This window comes from Rhinoderma darwinii, chromosome 11 (assembly GCF_050947455.1).
Source record: "Rhinoderma darwinii isolate aRhiDar2 chromosome 11, aRhiDar2.hap1, whole genome shotgun sequence".
Classification (NCBI taxonomy): domain Eukaryota; kingdom Metazoa; phylum Chordata; class Amphibia; order Anura; family Rhinodermatidae; genus Rhinoderma; species Rhinoderma darwinii.
The window spans coordinates 27,594,362-27,609,153 of record NC_134697.1 but is presented as its reverse complement, the minus strand read 5'-3'; the positions used below and the strand labels follow the sequence as shown (position 1 = coordinate 27,609,153).

Here is a 14,792-nt window from a genome sequence, read left to right as displayed (position 1 = left end):
CTAAGCTTACTGTAATGTAGTTTCAGATACTCAACATATCTCTTTAACGAATGATGAAACAAGCCTAGAAGAATTAAAGTCTTGAAGATTTGTAGGATGTATTCGGTTTGATGTGATGTCTCAGGATTGCTTAAGATCTGATAACATCTTATATTAGGACATGTTGCGACGTCTAAGGTCCTCACCATTTCAGCCCCATACAAAACATGTTCCACAACTACTCTATGTAATATATTATATGTTTCCTGCATAAAGCAATTTTCAGATGGCAGTAATATGGGTGCATTTTTGCGTTCTGTATTACAGCCACAAGACCCTGACCCCCTGTGGCTCTACTGAATTGGACATAGACCACCATGGGATACTATGGTGACCCAAGCTGTGTTCAGTAGAACTGTGGGATTTTAGGGTATTGTGTGTGTAATATGAATGTTAGAAGGTGCATGTTTTATGGCTTTATTATGAAAGTAGACCTATATACTGTAGTTTGCATATGAGTATTAATACTGCAGAATTGTGTGCGGCACTTACCATTATTGGACTGGGCAGGTAGTTAAAGACAGTAGCGGAAAGGGTGAATGTCTCTCCTTTGACGACAGAATATGGATGTGTCAAATCCACAAAGAAGGGCTGGAATGCTTGTATGGAGGTAGAGGGGGCAATACCCAGACCTGTGTCTCCCATACAGAAGGCTGTGGTTTTCCACTCAGTAATGGAATCAGGTAAATGCACTTGTAGTTCTGTCTGTCCGGAAGAGCTGGAATTGTATAAGAAACATTACACAAACGTCACAAGATCTGTCACAACTATCAACATGACAAAACAAGGCCTTACCCTACTGTCACCAATTCCCAGATCCAGTTCACAGGAAACATTGTCCGAATTTTATTTGTAAGCTCAGCGATAGTCAGAGTTACAGGTAACAAGGTGTCGTCATATTCATCCACATATATTGTGCTTGGTAAATTAGCAATCTCCCCACCTAAAAAAGAGAAATATGTTGGGGATTCATGATATATTTTCTACTTTACTTAAAGGCAGTGGCGGACACAGACAGCTGAGGGCCCCTGTGCAAGAACCGTATATGGGCCCTTTGATCTACAATATCTCATCACATATCGTCCCCTTACGTCTCTCTAACAATCTATCAGTAATTTTTAGCCATAAAATTCATAATCTCAGGCATTTACATGGAAACTAACAGACAAAAGAAGGTTAATATAAGGTAACAGTAAGCCCCTTTCTTTCTGGGCCCCTGTGCAGCTGCACAGGCTGCACCAATGCCATGCCCGCCCGCGCTTAAATGGGTATTACCGTCAATGAATGTTTTGGCATATCGCGAGAATATGGCATTAAATTATGATCGGTGGCGGTCTGATCTCTGGGACCCCTTCCGATCCTGAAAAGGAAAGGTCAGAGGTCCCTTTAGCCCTTCTTTTGCACAACAGAGCTTCCGACCACCAACTGTGCAGGGGACAGCAACACAGCTCTATTCAAGTGAATAGGGCTCTGGACTAGATCCCTGCAAAGCAGGTGTCCATGTGCAGCTCGGAGGAGGGAAAATATCTTACATGGCCGCAGCCGTGTGCACGGTCCGCGATTATGGCACAGACGGGCCGTGGAGTGTCATCCGCGGGCCGTCTGTAATCAAGGACCGTGCACACAGAACATGTGCATTGACTTCAATGAGCCCGGACAGCAAATGCGGACTGTATAATGACATCCCCTATTTTTTTTGTGTCCGGTCTACGGGAAATGCACGGACATGGAAACCACGGTCGTGTGCGTTGTCCCATAGGTAATCATGCACTCAATACTATCCGCAATTGTAGATAGTATACGGCTGCAAAACTGAGGTTGTGTGCATGACGCCTTAGTCTTTTCCTTTATACTGTAATTCTCTTTTCATGACTTCGTTATGGCTTCTGTTTATTACAGAAGCCACAATGTTTTGATGGATCCATTGTACGTCAAATATCAGCAGCGCCCGATGACCCCATTGACTTACAATGGTGTCCGTTGTGATGTCCACCGCTTTGATGCCTACAATAGTACTGCATGTTGCATCAAATCTGACAGATTCGGCAACACAAACTAGAACAGAACCTAAAAGGGAGAATTCTGGTAATAGAGAAGAGCGTATTCAATGAGTATCTAATTTCCATGGCTGATCTTGACGCTGTCAGCAAAACGTTTGGTTTCCAACAGTAATTCTTCGCTATTACCCTATTTATTCCTGCTTGTAAAACATGTTGTCCGCATGGTAAATGTAAGTGAACTGAAATATATAAATTCACACTCACCTAATGCATTTTTGTTGGTGTTTTTTTGGTGGTGCTTTAAGCCTTTGATACATTTTTGTGTTTTGGTTAATTTTTCAACATGGTCTATTTTTCTAATACAGAGTTCCAAATCCCCTACATAACCATACAGTTAAAGGTGTATTCCGGGTATAACACATTATCACCTATGCACTGTATAGGTGATAACAGTTAGATTGGTAGGGGTCCAAACACCAGGACCCCCACCGATCTGCAGAACCAGGGTCCCCTATCCCCGGTTCCCCCCAACTGCAAGACGCCTTTTCCGTCATTCCGTAGTGTTCAAATGGAGCGGCAGAGTGCAACTCCTCTCAGAAAGCGGACATTTGAATTGGCCCAATGATTTTCATGTGTCAGTGTTAGTCTATGTGCTGTCCAATCTACACTAGGACAGCTCGTGGACATTTACAGTCCGAATAGGCCCTTAAGCTCCCTCTCGTGAGATTTGCAGGCAGCTATACTTTTATCATTTATAGCTATGCAGGGATTTGGAGATCTGCATCAAATAAATAGAGCTTTAACTGCTGTATAGTTATATTAAGAAATTAATCAGCACAAAATGTTAAAATGTGGACATTCATTTTAAAGTGGTTGTCTGATTTGACAACCTATTCTCGCATTTTGAGTTCCCCTCTTAAAATATGATTGTGTCAAAACCCATTATTGGGACCCTCCACTTTACCGATCAGTGTCATAAGAGGCACTTTTGTAAAGCAGGCAAATTTTAGTAAAGTTCGTCTTACCATAAATAGGTATTCCATGACCAAAACCGTTCAATGCTGCAGCCGATGGTAATTCCAGACACGTATTTGGCTTTTTCACCTGGGTATTTGTGATGACTTTTAATCCAAGTTGCTACAAGAGATAGATGAATCTGCATTACTTTTATTACTGGTAATTACAGTATATTGCTGACTTTATTGTCTATATATATATATATATATATACTAGTATATATACATGTATCTACTGCTTTTCTTTTATTACCTGCAGTACAATAATCACAGCTGCTTATAGGATTAGCCATTTGCTGCATGCTGTTGTTTTTGCAGCAATGTATCACTGTAGCCAACGCTTGTAACTCTCATTTATCCAGATTGCTTAATGCTGAGGGGGTAAGGATCTGTTCACACTACTATGATATGTTCAATTCCTAGCCAAGCCGTGACCAGTATGTTGATCCATTTTCAAATGGATCTCAACCAATCCTGGTGGATCCCATTGACTTATAATTGGGTCTGTCAGTATTCAGTTTATGCTATTCTTGCAATCAAAAACACTGGAACCCCCGAGTGTGGACAGAGCCTAATACTTATTTTCCACTTTCAACTATTAGATGTGATGGATTTTAATGTATTTTTTCAACATTGTAAACGATCAATTATATAAGTGCATAGCACATAAATTGACTTTAGTATAGTAGAATCTTCCTTTGTACCTTTAATAGAGTGAACACATCAGGCGAGGATGGTGCTTGCCAGTTATAGGATCGCTTTCTGCGCTTAAAGGGACTGAATGAATAACTCATTCGTGGCTTCCAGCATATAGGGTCTTCTTCATGTACCCGATATGGGAATCCATATTGATTTCTTCTTGAAACAAAACGGTAGACCTAGAGAGAAGTTACAAAAGAACACAATGGGCATGGATTCTTGACTTCACAACTGAGAAGTTCAGAAAAATTTCAAGACATACACACATTTATTACCTCATACCATAATAGAATACACAACTATGTTATAAAATCATATAAATAAATACATTCTTATTCATTTTACTTTTCACTCATGTCAATTCTTGCCCCCAGTGGGGAAGAGTCTAAATCCTCAGACTTGCACACTCATACACAAGAGTAACGTAAGCCAATTTTGTCGTATAGAAGATAACAAAAACATTAGGAAACACATTAAAAAATAAAAAAGACCCCAATATGTGACAATCAGAGAGCAAGTATGATTTATAAGGGGGGCAAAAGTGCATGTTACCCCTCCTCCTGGAATCATTTGACGTCATACACTGGCGGAAGAAGGAGAACAGATCATAGATCCTCCTCCTCTCCCTGCTGGTTACCAGCCTGCAGGCTGAAGTGAGAGCTGCAAGTACAGTATATGCAGCTCCCACTTCAACCTGCTCTAGCTAGGGCTGGATCGCGGCTAGAGGTCTTAAAACAAGACCAAAATCATGGCTCTAGTATCTTAAATGATGAATGAGCTCAGGATATTCATATTTACAGCCTGGGCTTCATAAGGAATAAAGCATACAGGCTCACTTCATAGGATACCAGAGCAGTAAACAATTCAACAAAAATTGACCCCATTTGCATCCTTTCGGATCATCCTTACCAATTTCTTATTAAAATGAATTACCAAATGCACTTACAGTAAATGGCTATCTTCGTGAGAAAGTACTACTAGAAACCCATTGTAATATCCTCCTTCATGTAAACATGAGTAATAATCAAAGTAGGGATCTGATTTCTAATCAATAGTGGTCCCTCATCCTACAATATCAGAACCATGTGAGACAGTAAATATTATATGTGGAATTACATCATGGTGGACGTGGCTTGGAGCCATACTTACAGCATCACGGGAGATATCTGCGTCTGGTCTCAGGAATAGAACGCCCTCATCCACTGCTCTCACTGAACACAAAGATCCGGGATCTGCATTTACAAGTAAGGTGACAGCTGACCCCGGGGAAGCTTCTTTCTTAGAAAAGTCCACAGTCACCTGGAATGAGTAGAGAATATCACTGGTTTCAGTTATCCCAGTATGTCCGCGCAGCTGGTGTAGATATTGATGGGCACTGGTACAAAGGAAGAAGGTCATTTGCCCATTGAAAACAATGTAGGTTCGAAATATGTGGCAGGATTTTTCTGTTATTTGCCTTAGGTCCTTTCTTATAGAGTCATCCTTTAATTAGATGATAAATAACAATGCCATGACACATGTATGATCAGATCATGAAGTATGTGAGCTGGCACACGTCAGTTCAGGGGTCGATTGAGAGTGATGTGGTTCCTGCTTATTAAAGGGACCCTTGCCAACCTCTACTGTATTGGTGCACTGGATTTGCTTTAAAAAAAAATGCATTTAAGAAGCACATATCGCATTTATTCTAATTTCAAGGAGTGCTCTAATTGACCAAGTGGCTGTGGGATTCTACTGGCCATGAACCATCAGTCCGTGTGCCCTAATACTCAATGGTTAGTCCCACCTGCCTCACTGCAACATGGGCTACCTCGGTGATTGCCACGAGCCCTAACCACCCTTCTCAGAGCCATAGTAGTTGTCAGTTTTCTTCTCCCCCACATGGAGTAAAATTTCCCTAGGCTGGGAGGTTGAAACTCCAAGGTTAAGCAGCGTTGAAATGTAGCCCCTATTGTCCTGTATTTGAGGACCATAAAGATGGCAGGAGCAGTACTATAAAGACAATATATAATATCACTGGTTCTTTAACTAACATGGATACTGATTGTACCCATGTTCTGTGTTAAATTGTTCCTAAAAGGGAATTGTCCAGGATTAATAAAAAAATCTTCAGGGTTTTTTCCCCCAGAAACAGCGTCACTCTTGATTTGTTTTTATGAAGAGGTGAGCAGAAGCCTAGACAGAGGGGCCACTGTGGATATGGTGTTTTTGGACTTTGCAAAGGCATTTGACACTGTCCCTCATAGACGTCTAATGGGTAAATTAAGAACTATAGGTTTAGAAAGTATCAGTTGTAATTATATTGAGAATTGGCTCAAGGACCGTATCCAGAGAGTTGTGGTCAATGATTCCTACTCTGAATGGTCCCCGGTTATAAGTGGTGACCCCAGAGTTCAGTGCTGGGACCACTATTATTCAACTTATTTATTAATGATATAGAGGATAGGATTAATAGCACTATTTCTATTTTTGCAGATGACACCAGGGTATGTAATATAGTTCAGACTATGGAAGATGTTCGTAAATTGGAAGCTGATTTGGACACACTAAGTGTTTCGGCATCCACTTGGCAAATGAAGTTTAATGTAGATAAATGTAAAGTTGTGGATCTGGGTACCAACAATCTGCATGCATCATATGTCCTAGAGGGAGCTACACTGGGGGATTCACTTGTTGAGAAGGATCTGGGTGTAATAATCTGCATGCATCATATTTCCTAGGGGGAGCTATACTGGGGGAGTCACTTGTTGAGAAAGATCTGAGTGTACTTGTACATCATAAACTAAATAACAGCATGCAATGTCAATCAGCTGCTTCAAAGGCCTGCAAGATATTGTCGTGTATTAAAAGAGGCATGGACTCGCGGGACAGGGATGTAATATTACCACTTTACAAAGCATTAGTGAGGCCTCATCTAGAATATGCCGTTCAGTTCTGGGCTCCAGTTCATAGAAAGGATGCCCTGGAGTTGGAAAAAATACAAAGAGCAACAAAGCTAATAAGGGGCATGTAGAATCTAAGTTATGAGGAAAGATTAAAAGAATTAAACCTATTTAGCCTTGAAAAAAGGCGACTAAGGAGGGGCATAATTAACTTATATAAATATATTAATGACACATACAAAAAATATGATGAAATCCTGTTCCATGTAAAACCCCCTCAAAAAACAATGGGACACTCCCTCCGCCTGGTGAAAAAAAGGTTCAACCTGCAGAGACGACAAGCCTTCTTTACAGTGAGAACTGTGAATCTATGGAATAGTCACCGCAGGAGCCGTCACAGCAGGGACAGTAGATGACATTAAAAAAGGCTTAGATAATATCCTAGAACGAAAAAATATCAGCTCCTATGTCAATGTGTAGAAATGTTTCCCTTCCCTTTTCCCAACCCTTGGTTGAACTCGATGGACATGTGTCTTTTTTGAACCGTACTAACTATGTAACATTTGTTGGAATGCCGTAATGTAATGGGGTAATGTGTGGCGTGATGAAACTTTCTGCGACAATATCAGCTAGGGGATTCCGAAGCCAAACCCATAGAAATTTGCTGATTGGAAGGGTCCCCCTTTATGTTTTTTTTTTAAAGGGAGGTGGGGGGGGGGGTCAGACCACTCCTGTAATTTAATTTTAGAAAAAAAATCTGTTACTACAGAGATCCATCAATTCACCTTGTTATTGAAGCACTTCACAACAGGAAACTTTTCTGTGTCGGCTGCTATTCTGCCATTGCTGAGTATTGCGTAAACATAAATGCTGGCTAATGGAGAAATATCAGCAGTAACATTGAGTGGGAGAATTGTGGTGCCCATCATCACTGAAAATAGAGAACAAAGCAAGTTATAATAGAGTATAGTAAAGTCACCTGCCAAATATAAACCTGGACGATATAAAACTGTACTAGAATCACTAAAGATCTGTTTTCCTGTCTGTATACCTGAAGAGCAAGTCCTACATATCAATAGAACTGCCCAATAATCTGGGATCACCGAAAAAGAAAATAACCTACCCCACATGGCAGCAGCTCATCTCCTGTAGGAACAAAGGATCGAGCATGTTGAAATCCATCGAAGCAGAGCCTAGAGGCCCTCATACACATAAAATTGTGGGTCTTTACTGCTAAAATCTGTGGGTTTGCTCAACGTTTCTCTTAAGTGTTTGTCCAGCTTAAAGGGGTTTTTCCACTATAGAAAGTGATGGCGTATTGCTAGGATATGGCATCCATTACTGCAGTGTTTCCCTGCACAGTAACCCTCTCAGCCACCAGCTCTGCAGGTAAACGCAACACAGTCCCATTTATGACCTGACATGCCATGATTAAAACGAGTGATTATTTCGAAACGCGTAGGCTCATTGCATCCACCCGTCTGTACATGTTGCAATTTTAAGCGAATTAACAATTAAGTGGAAATGATTCCTTTTAAAAAAGAGCGCTGGATCAAAAGTTTTCTCTTTATCTTGTTATTCAATAGTGAGCCACAACGAGGTTCCGTGTGCAGCTCAGGATCGAACGTCGAGGCCGGTGAGCTGGAAGATCCCTCCGTTTTCTTGGACAGTCCCATTTACTTGACACATTCTGTGTTGGGAAATTCCCACTAGTTGAATAGTTTTCGCCATCTACCTCACTGTATGAATGTGAGGAATATGCGGCAGCGTAGAGCACATAAAAATAAAATATTATGCATTCTTGTATATTTCAAACAAAAATAATTCATTAAAGTAATACTTTTCTGTTTCACTTTTACTGAACGAAGCACACATATTTACCAGAGTTTTTATCCATTTTGACATTTAGTTTTCCATTCAAGACAAGATTTCCCCTAGCCACAACCTGAGAAAAGGTAAAAAAACATAAAGTTTAAGGGAATGTAATTACTAATTAAAACCAGATAGTGAAACTTTTTTTTTTCTAATCTGTTTTTATGTTTTCATGGTACATATTTTTATTCTATTTTGTGTACATTATTATATGACAGCCATCTTGCCTCAGCTTCTGTTAACAGCATTTAGAGATATGCTTTACAGCAGCCACATGGACCATAGGGACCTGTAAACAGGAGCTGACCCATTGACTTCTATGGGAGAGTGTTGTGGGCATGCTTCTTGACCTGTACAGAGAGGGGGAGGAGGGGAGCTGTGTCCAACACCTATTGTCAATGGTGGATCTTGTGTTATCTGTATAGAGATGCTAAAGCCCTATTAAACCGGCCGATTTTGACTAGCGCAGCGAGCGCCGATCAATGAGCCATCAATGAGCACGATCGGTGCTCGTTTGCTCCTGTCACAAGGAGCTATGGATGGGGATGATCCCTCGTTCCACTGATCACTCGTCCCCATACATTATTATCATGTCGGTAGCGAGCCTCACTGTTTACGCAAGGAGATGTGCTGCCGAAAATGCTAATATATTACTTTTTTAAAACGATACGATCAGCAGATGATCGAGCGTTTGCTCATTCATCTGCTAATCGCTGCTTTGTTTACACAGGGCAATTATCGCCAACTAGCGTTCTATGAACTATCTTTTCCCTGATAATTGCCCAGTGTAAAACCCCCATTAGTGTAATCCTACCTCATGATAATTAGATGACTGCTGAGAAGTCTCATCTAAAGTGTCATCAAAAAACGGAACCAAAAACAGCAGCAAAACTCTGTGTGTGATCCCGACCTAAGCCTTCAACACTTCAATAAGCAGCGATGAAGTAGAATGTGAACTTTGCTTTTGTCATATATCAGCTCAGAAAATCGTTTAGGAGGGTAGAGCAAGGGGATAAAAAAACGAGCTGTCAGAAAACCAGTCTGACGGATTTGCTAGTGGACGGCGTTCTGCATCATATACATATCAGGTGCAAAAGCCAAACAAATCCCCCTTCAAACTGCTAATTGAAGAAATGAAGCAAGTCCCATATACCAATGCGCTCTCTATCTGTATGAATAACATCTGAACCATGAGACAAATGTGTTGTTTTTTTTTACCACATAATGGAGCTCCAGACTGTCTTCTTCCGATAGCACTTCACTGCTCCTTATGATGTAGTCGATCTCGATCTGATACACCTTCTCACACGATAGGGGGTGGTCAAGTGGTTGGACCTTAAGGAAGCTGTTTGCTATGGTGGTGAATGGCTGAAGAGTTCGATGTGCATCAACGTAGTAAGGATTGAGTTCTCCATAAGTTCTTTCCGGCTTTTTTTTTTGATATTTCGCCTTCAAAAGGATATTATGCATGCAGTAGATTTAGAAATTGATTGAAAATACATATTCCAAAACTTCCAATTATCAGACAGTGCCACGGATAACTAAGATATCTTTACCTCTAACACATCTGATCATCTCAATGTCATAATATGCTAACTTTTATCATTTAACGTTGATCTTGAAGACAGTGATTTTAATAAAAGGTGGGGTCATCTTCATATACAAAGAATTTGTCCATAGGAATCTGTATTTGTATCCTGTTCATATGCAAAAGTGGGAACATTCTGATGATAATGCAACAGAAAATGTAAATTTCTCCATTGTTGCCCATTCAAATCGTCAGCAGCCTATAGGCCTTTTGTAGTCTGTATCCTGTAGATGGTCAATGGTCTCCAGATTATAGGCTATGTTATCTACAGTATCCAATGGACATTACGTGAATTTTTATTGGTCTCAAGGAGACTTTGATGGGCTGATCTTGCTTGGATAGTTAAAGACGCTGTCTGGTTTAGACAGGTAATTAGGGAATAAATTGAGGGTGGCTCCCCATAGCTAGAGCAGAGAGCAGCTAAGAGGGCGTCTCTCACTTTGCAGGATTCAGCAAAATAATGCATTACACGGACAGCCAATCGATTTCAATATGAACTGTGTAATGCTTAATTTTTCCTGTGGTGGCGCTGCATGGAAATTGAGCACTTGCTGACAAGTTTCTTCACAGAATACAGCTAAACGATGGGGGTCCCAGCAGCGGAACATTCTGTGATAAGCCTATTGTTACAATATTGTAACAGGTATTATTTGTTTATACTGCATATTGTTAACATTGTTACTAAAATTAGATTAACCCCCCTACTGATTATGCCAAGCTGTGCTCGTTCAGCAGGAAAATAACAATATTGTTTCCCGTCTGTCTCAGTTGTGCAAGGGTTCCGTCGCTTCGACGGAATCAATAGCGTAGTTGACTACGCTATTGATTCCATCAAAACGACAGAACCCTTGCACAAGTGAGACAAACGGAAACCATTAGCACCGGATCCGTCACCATTGAAATGAATGATGATGAAACAGAAATCTTTGGTTTCCGTTTGTGTCAGTCAGGGTCCCGTTCTGATGGAAAGCTCTGACAGAATGTCGGGAAGGGACCCTGGCGCAGATGTGAATGAAGCCTAATATGGACTTTTGTCCATGTTTTCAATCCCTTTATCAATCTGAGAGCATAGTTTCTCTCTGATTTTTACATGTTATATATATTTTTTAATCACTCCCGTGTGTCTGAATTTGGCTGTTAACCCAACAACCCTGCCGAATAAGTCAAATAAAATATTTAGAAAAAACGAAAAAAATTCTAATTGAAAACCTAAAAAAGCTTTTTTTCCCTAATGCAAAGTATTATAATTGAAAAAAAAAAACAAAAAAAACCCCACATAATTGGTATTGCCACATGAGGAATGACCTGTATTATAACATTGAACACTTTCTCTTTATCTCATCTCCCAAAACAGGGATTAAAAATTATGAATATCTCCCTTTCCTATGTACAGTATAAAAAATGTCACACACCGTCAGATACACTGTATGTCCATTCCACGGCCTGGTGTTTAAGGTAAAGAAGGCTTCTCCATCCTCATTTGTCTCATACACATGCTCCTTTACTGTCTTGTCATACTGTTCTGTCAGGTATAATGTTTCGGATTTCATTGGAGATCCATCGGCACTTTCCAATACCATCTAGAAAAAAATCAAATGATTTCTCTATTTAGTTGTTATTTTTTTTTCTAGGAAAACTGATATTGCATGTAAAAAGATAGTAGACAATAATATAATCATTTGAGCAATCTAACCATGGTAATAATAGTGAGACTTCATGAACGGACAACATTATCGAGGAAATATACACTCAAAAAGAAACTTCGTTCTTGACAACGTTTAGATTTTTGACTTTGAATATATTTAACTTTTTAAAATATTAATGGAGAAGATTCAGCTACAGATTGAACTGTATAACTCACATTTTTTATATCATCTTTTATCTTTTTATATATTAAAAAAACAAAATAATAAGGGGGAGTTCACACAGAATTTTTTCACAAGTTTTTTTGACACGGAAACCACGTCGGAAAATGCGCCAAGAAAGTCTGAAAACGCCTCCGATTGATTTTAAAAAAATCGCTCATGGGAGAAATAAGCGACATGCCCTATCATTGGGCGTTTACGTCTCTGACCTACCATTGACATCAATGGGAGGCAGAGAAAGCGTTTTTCTGTTTTTTGCGGTGCTGCGAAAAACGCGGCAAACGCTGTGCAGTCAAAATCTGCTTCAAAATTCCAGACAGAATTTTGAGGCAGATTTTTCTGCCTGCAAAATACTCTGTTTAAACAGGGCCTTAGGGAACAGTTATCAACACTTAACACTTAGGGAGGCACATAGACTGTGAAATGGTGAGTCGTAGCTGGAAGAAGTCATCATTGCAGTCTGGGCCAGATGGAGAAGATGGGGAAAACAAACTAATTAAATCAGAGAAAACGTCACCTGTGAGCCACTGGATTTACTTATTCTGCCTTTGACTGCGTTTGATGAGTATTTTATTAATTTGTCTGGTCTGCAGTGTGGTGATACTCTGCAGACCGCCTGTGTGATATCTGAACACTATATGATCACTGTATTCAGTCTCAGGATGGTGGTAATATTCACATAAAGTATGGTGGTAATGTTGGTGTTATCCAGTCAAGGTCTGGTGGAATTATTCAGTCACGATATGGTGGTGTTATCCAGTCACTGTATGGTGGTATTATCCAGCCACAATGTTGTGGTGTTATCCATTCACAATATGGGGCGCTACCCAGTCACTGTATGGTGGTGTTGTCCAGTTACAGTATGCTGGTGTTATCCAGTCATGTTATGTGGTATTATTCAGCCACGGTATGGTGGTGTTACTCAGTCACGGTATTGTGGTGTTATTCAGTCACTGTATGGTGGTGTTATTCAGTCATGATATGGTGGTGTTATTGAGTCACGGTATGGTGATGTTATTCAGTCACGGTATGGTGATGTTATTCAGTCATGGTATGGTGGTGTTATTCAGTCACTGTATGGTGGTGTTATTCAGTCATGGTATGGTGGTGTTATTGAGTCACGATATGGTGATGTTATTCAGTCACGGTATGATGGTATTATTTGGTAACAGTATGATGGTAATATTTAGTCACTGTATTTATTATTACTTGGGGTAGGGATAATCTATGCATACAGAGTCCAGATTCAAGCACTGCATAGTTTGCCCTGTATTTCAAAATAGAGCACACGAGTCTTGGGGGACACAGTCCACATCATTGTACACCAGGACCTGGCTGTGCGCTAGGCAGCAATGCCTTGTGTAATTGTCACTAGTAGCGACATTTTCATTTTTGTCAATAATGCCATCGATAGCAATTATTTTTACAGCATCTCAATTGATGGTCAATACTAAACTATAGTTTTATAGCTCATCTCCTCCTTTATTAACACTGACCAATTATTGAATCATGACAATAATTATGGAGTGTAAGGGGACGTATTTAAGCTTACTGCCTAGGGCTGTGTGAGCTGTAAATTTGGCCCTTCATATAATTCTGCATTATGAAACCTGTATTGCAGTCCATGAGGCCTCTGTGCACCTCCACATGCCCCGGTATTCTCTCCTAAAATACTTCTAGGACAGATTAATGTCAGATTTTTTTTTTCAGTATGTCACAACATGGAACACTAAAAGTGAAAATGTCCAAGTTTATTTTTTCTGTGCGATTTGTATTTACCGAGAAACCTCCTGCGTATGAAATTGGAGACATACAAAGGTACAGACAGTAGGGGACCCATGCACCATTATAGCGACTCCATTACAGCAATGTACAAAAGGGAGCCGTAATACAGCCTTGTGCATGAACCCTAACACTGAAATTATCATTCAAAATCTTAGCACAAAATTAATTATGAAAATACAAGACATCACAATATATTACAATTTGAAAAAATAAACAAAATGGGCATATATTTAGAATTACACATCAGTAGTCAAACGTTCCTTCATTATTGATGATTTATGAATCAAACTCAATGTAGGGATATTTTGGGAGAAGTGAGAGAGTGACATTTTTCAGAAGACAACAAGAAAAACAGCATAAAAAATAAATAAGTATAGTATAAGAAATAAAAATAGTAAAATAACAAACTTTTTAAAATACGTTCTTGATCAATTCTCCACCATTCATACACCTTACATTAACCATTTACATTAGATAATTGTCTGATGTTAACTGGGCCTGATGATGATCTAATGTATATGAAGCAGTCCCACTGTCCCCGATGTCTGCTATTATTGGTCTTTAACATGCCCCATCCCTTTTTCAACCAGGAGATAAAAGTTGTCAGACATATCTTGCAGCTGCTTATCCCCCCTCTCCCTATGCAATAAACATGCATGCCTGCCCAATGGATTTCTAGTAATTAACAAGAAGGTCAATGGGGGCTCGACCTGTAATAATAAATATTAGTATATGCTGCAACACTTCTTCTGTCTGATATTAATATTTTTTTTTATTGTTGGAGGTGCCCTTTACTCTTTTTAGATCCCATGCCTTGCTGAAAGGAAGGGCTGGAATGGAATTGGGTGGTGGACTCCGATGTTAAAGATTGCCCTTTTTGTCCTTTCTCTAATCTAGCCCTGTATATTGATATACAGTCACAATAGCTGCTTTGGGGCCCAGCAACCAAGGTGTTCAACATCTACTTAGAGTTAAAGTGGACCACAGTGGATGATGGAAGGGGCTGATTCGGATAAAGAAAGACTAGAAGATACTGGAGACAGGCT

General features: G+C 39.9%; 1 protein-coding gene across 1 annotated transcript in view; it reads right to left on the bottom strand.

The window, feature by feature from the left end:
- The window catches only part of LOC142664181 (alpha-2-macroglobulin-like protein 1), a 51,159-nt gene that overhangs the window by 24,610 nt on the left and 11,757 nt on the right, over positions 1-14,792 (bottom strand). The window contains exons 11-19 of the mRNA XM_075843206.1: positions 11,509-11,676; positions 9,727-9,957; positions 8,518-8,581; positions 7,422-7,567; positions 4,904-5,053; positions 3,760-3,933; positions 3,065-3,176; positions 835-982; positions 532-757 (exon numbers count right to left, since the gene is read on the bottom strand). Of these exons, the coding sequence (XP_075699321.1) occupies positions 532-757; positions 835-982; positions 3,065-3,176; positions 3,760-3,933; positions 4,904-5,053; positions 7,422-7,567; positions 8,518-8,581; positions 9,727-9,957; positions 11,509-11,676 (1,419 nt within the window). The remainder of the gene's footprint in view (positions 1-531; positions 758-834; positions 983-3,064; positions 3,177-3,759; positions 3,934-4,903; positions 5,054-7,421; positions 7,568-8,517; positions 8,582-9,726; positions 9,958-11,508; positions 11,677-14,792) is intronic.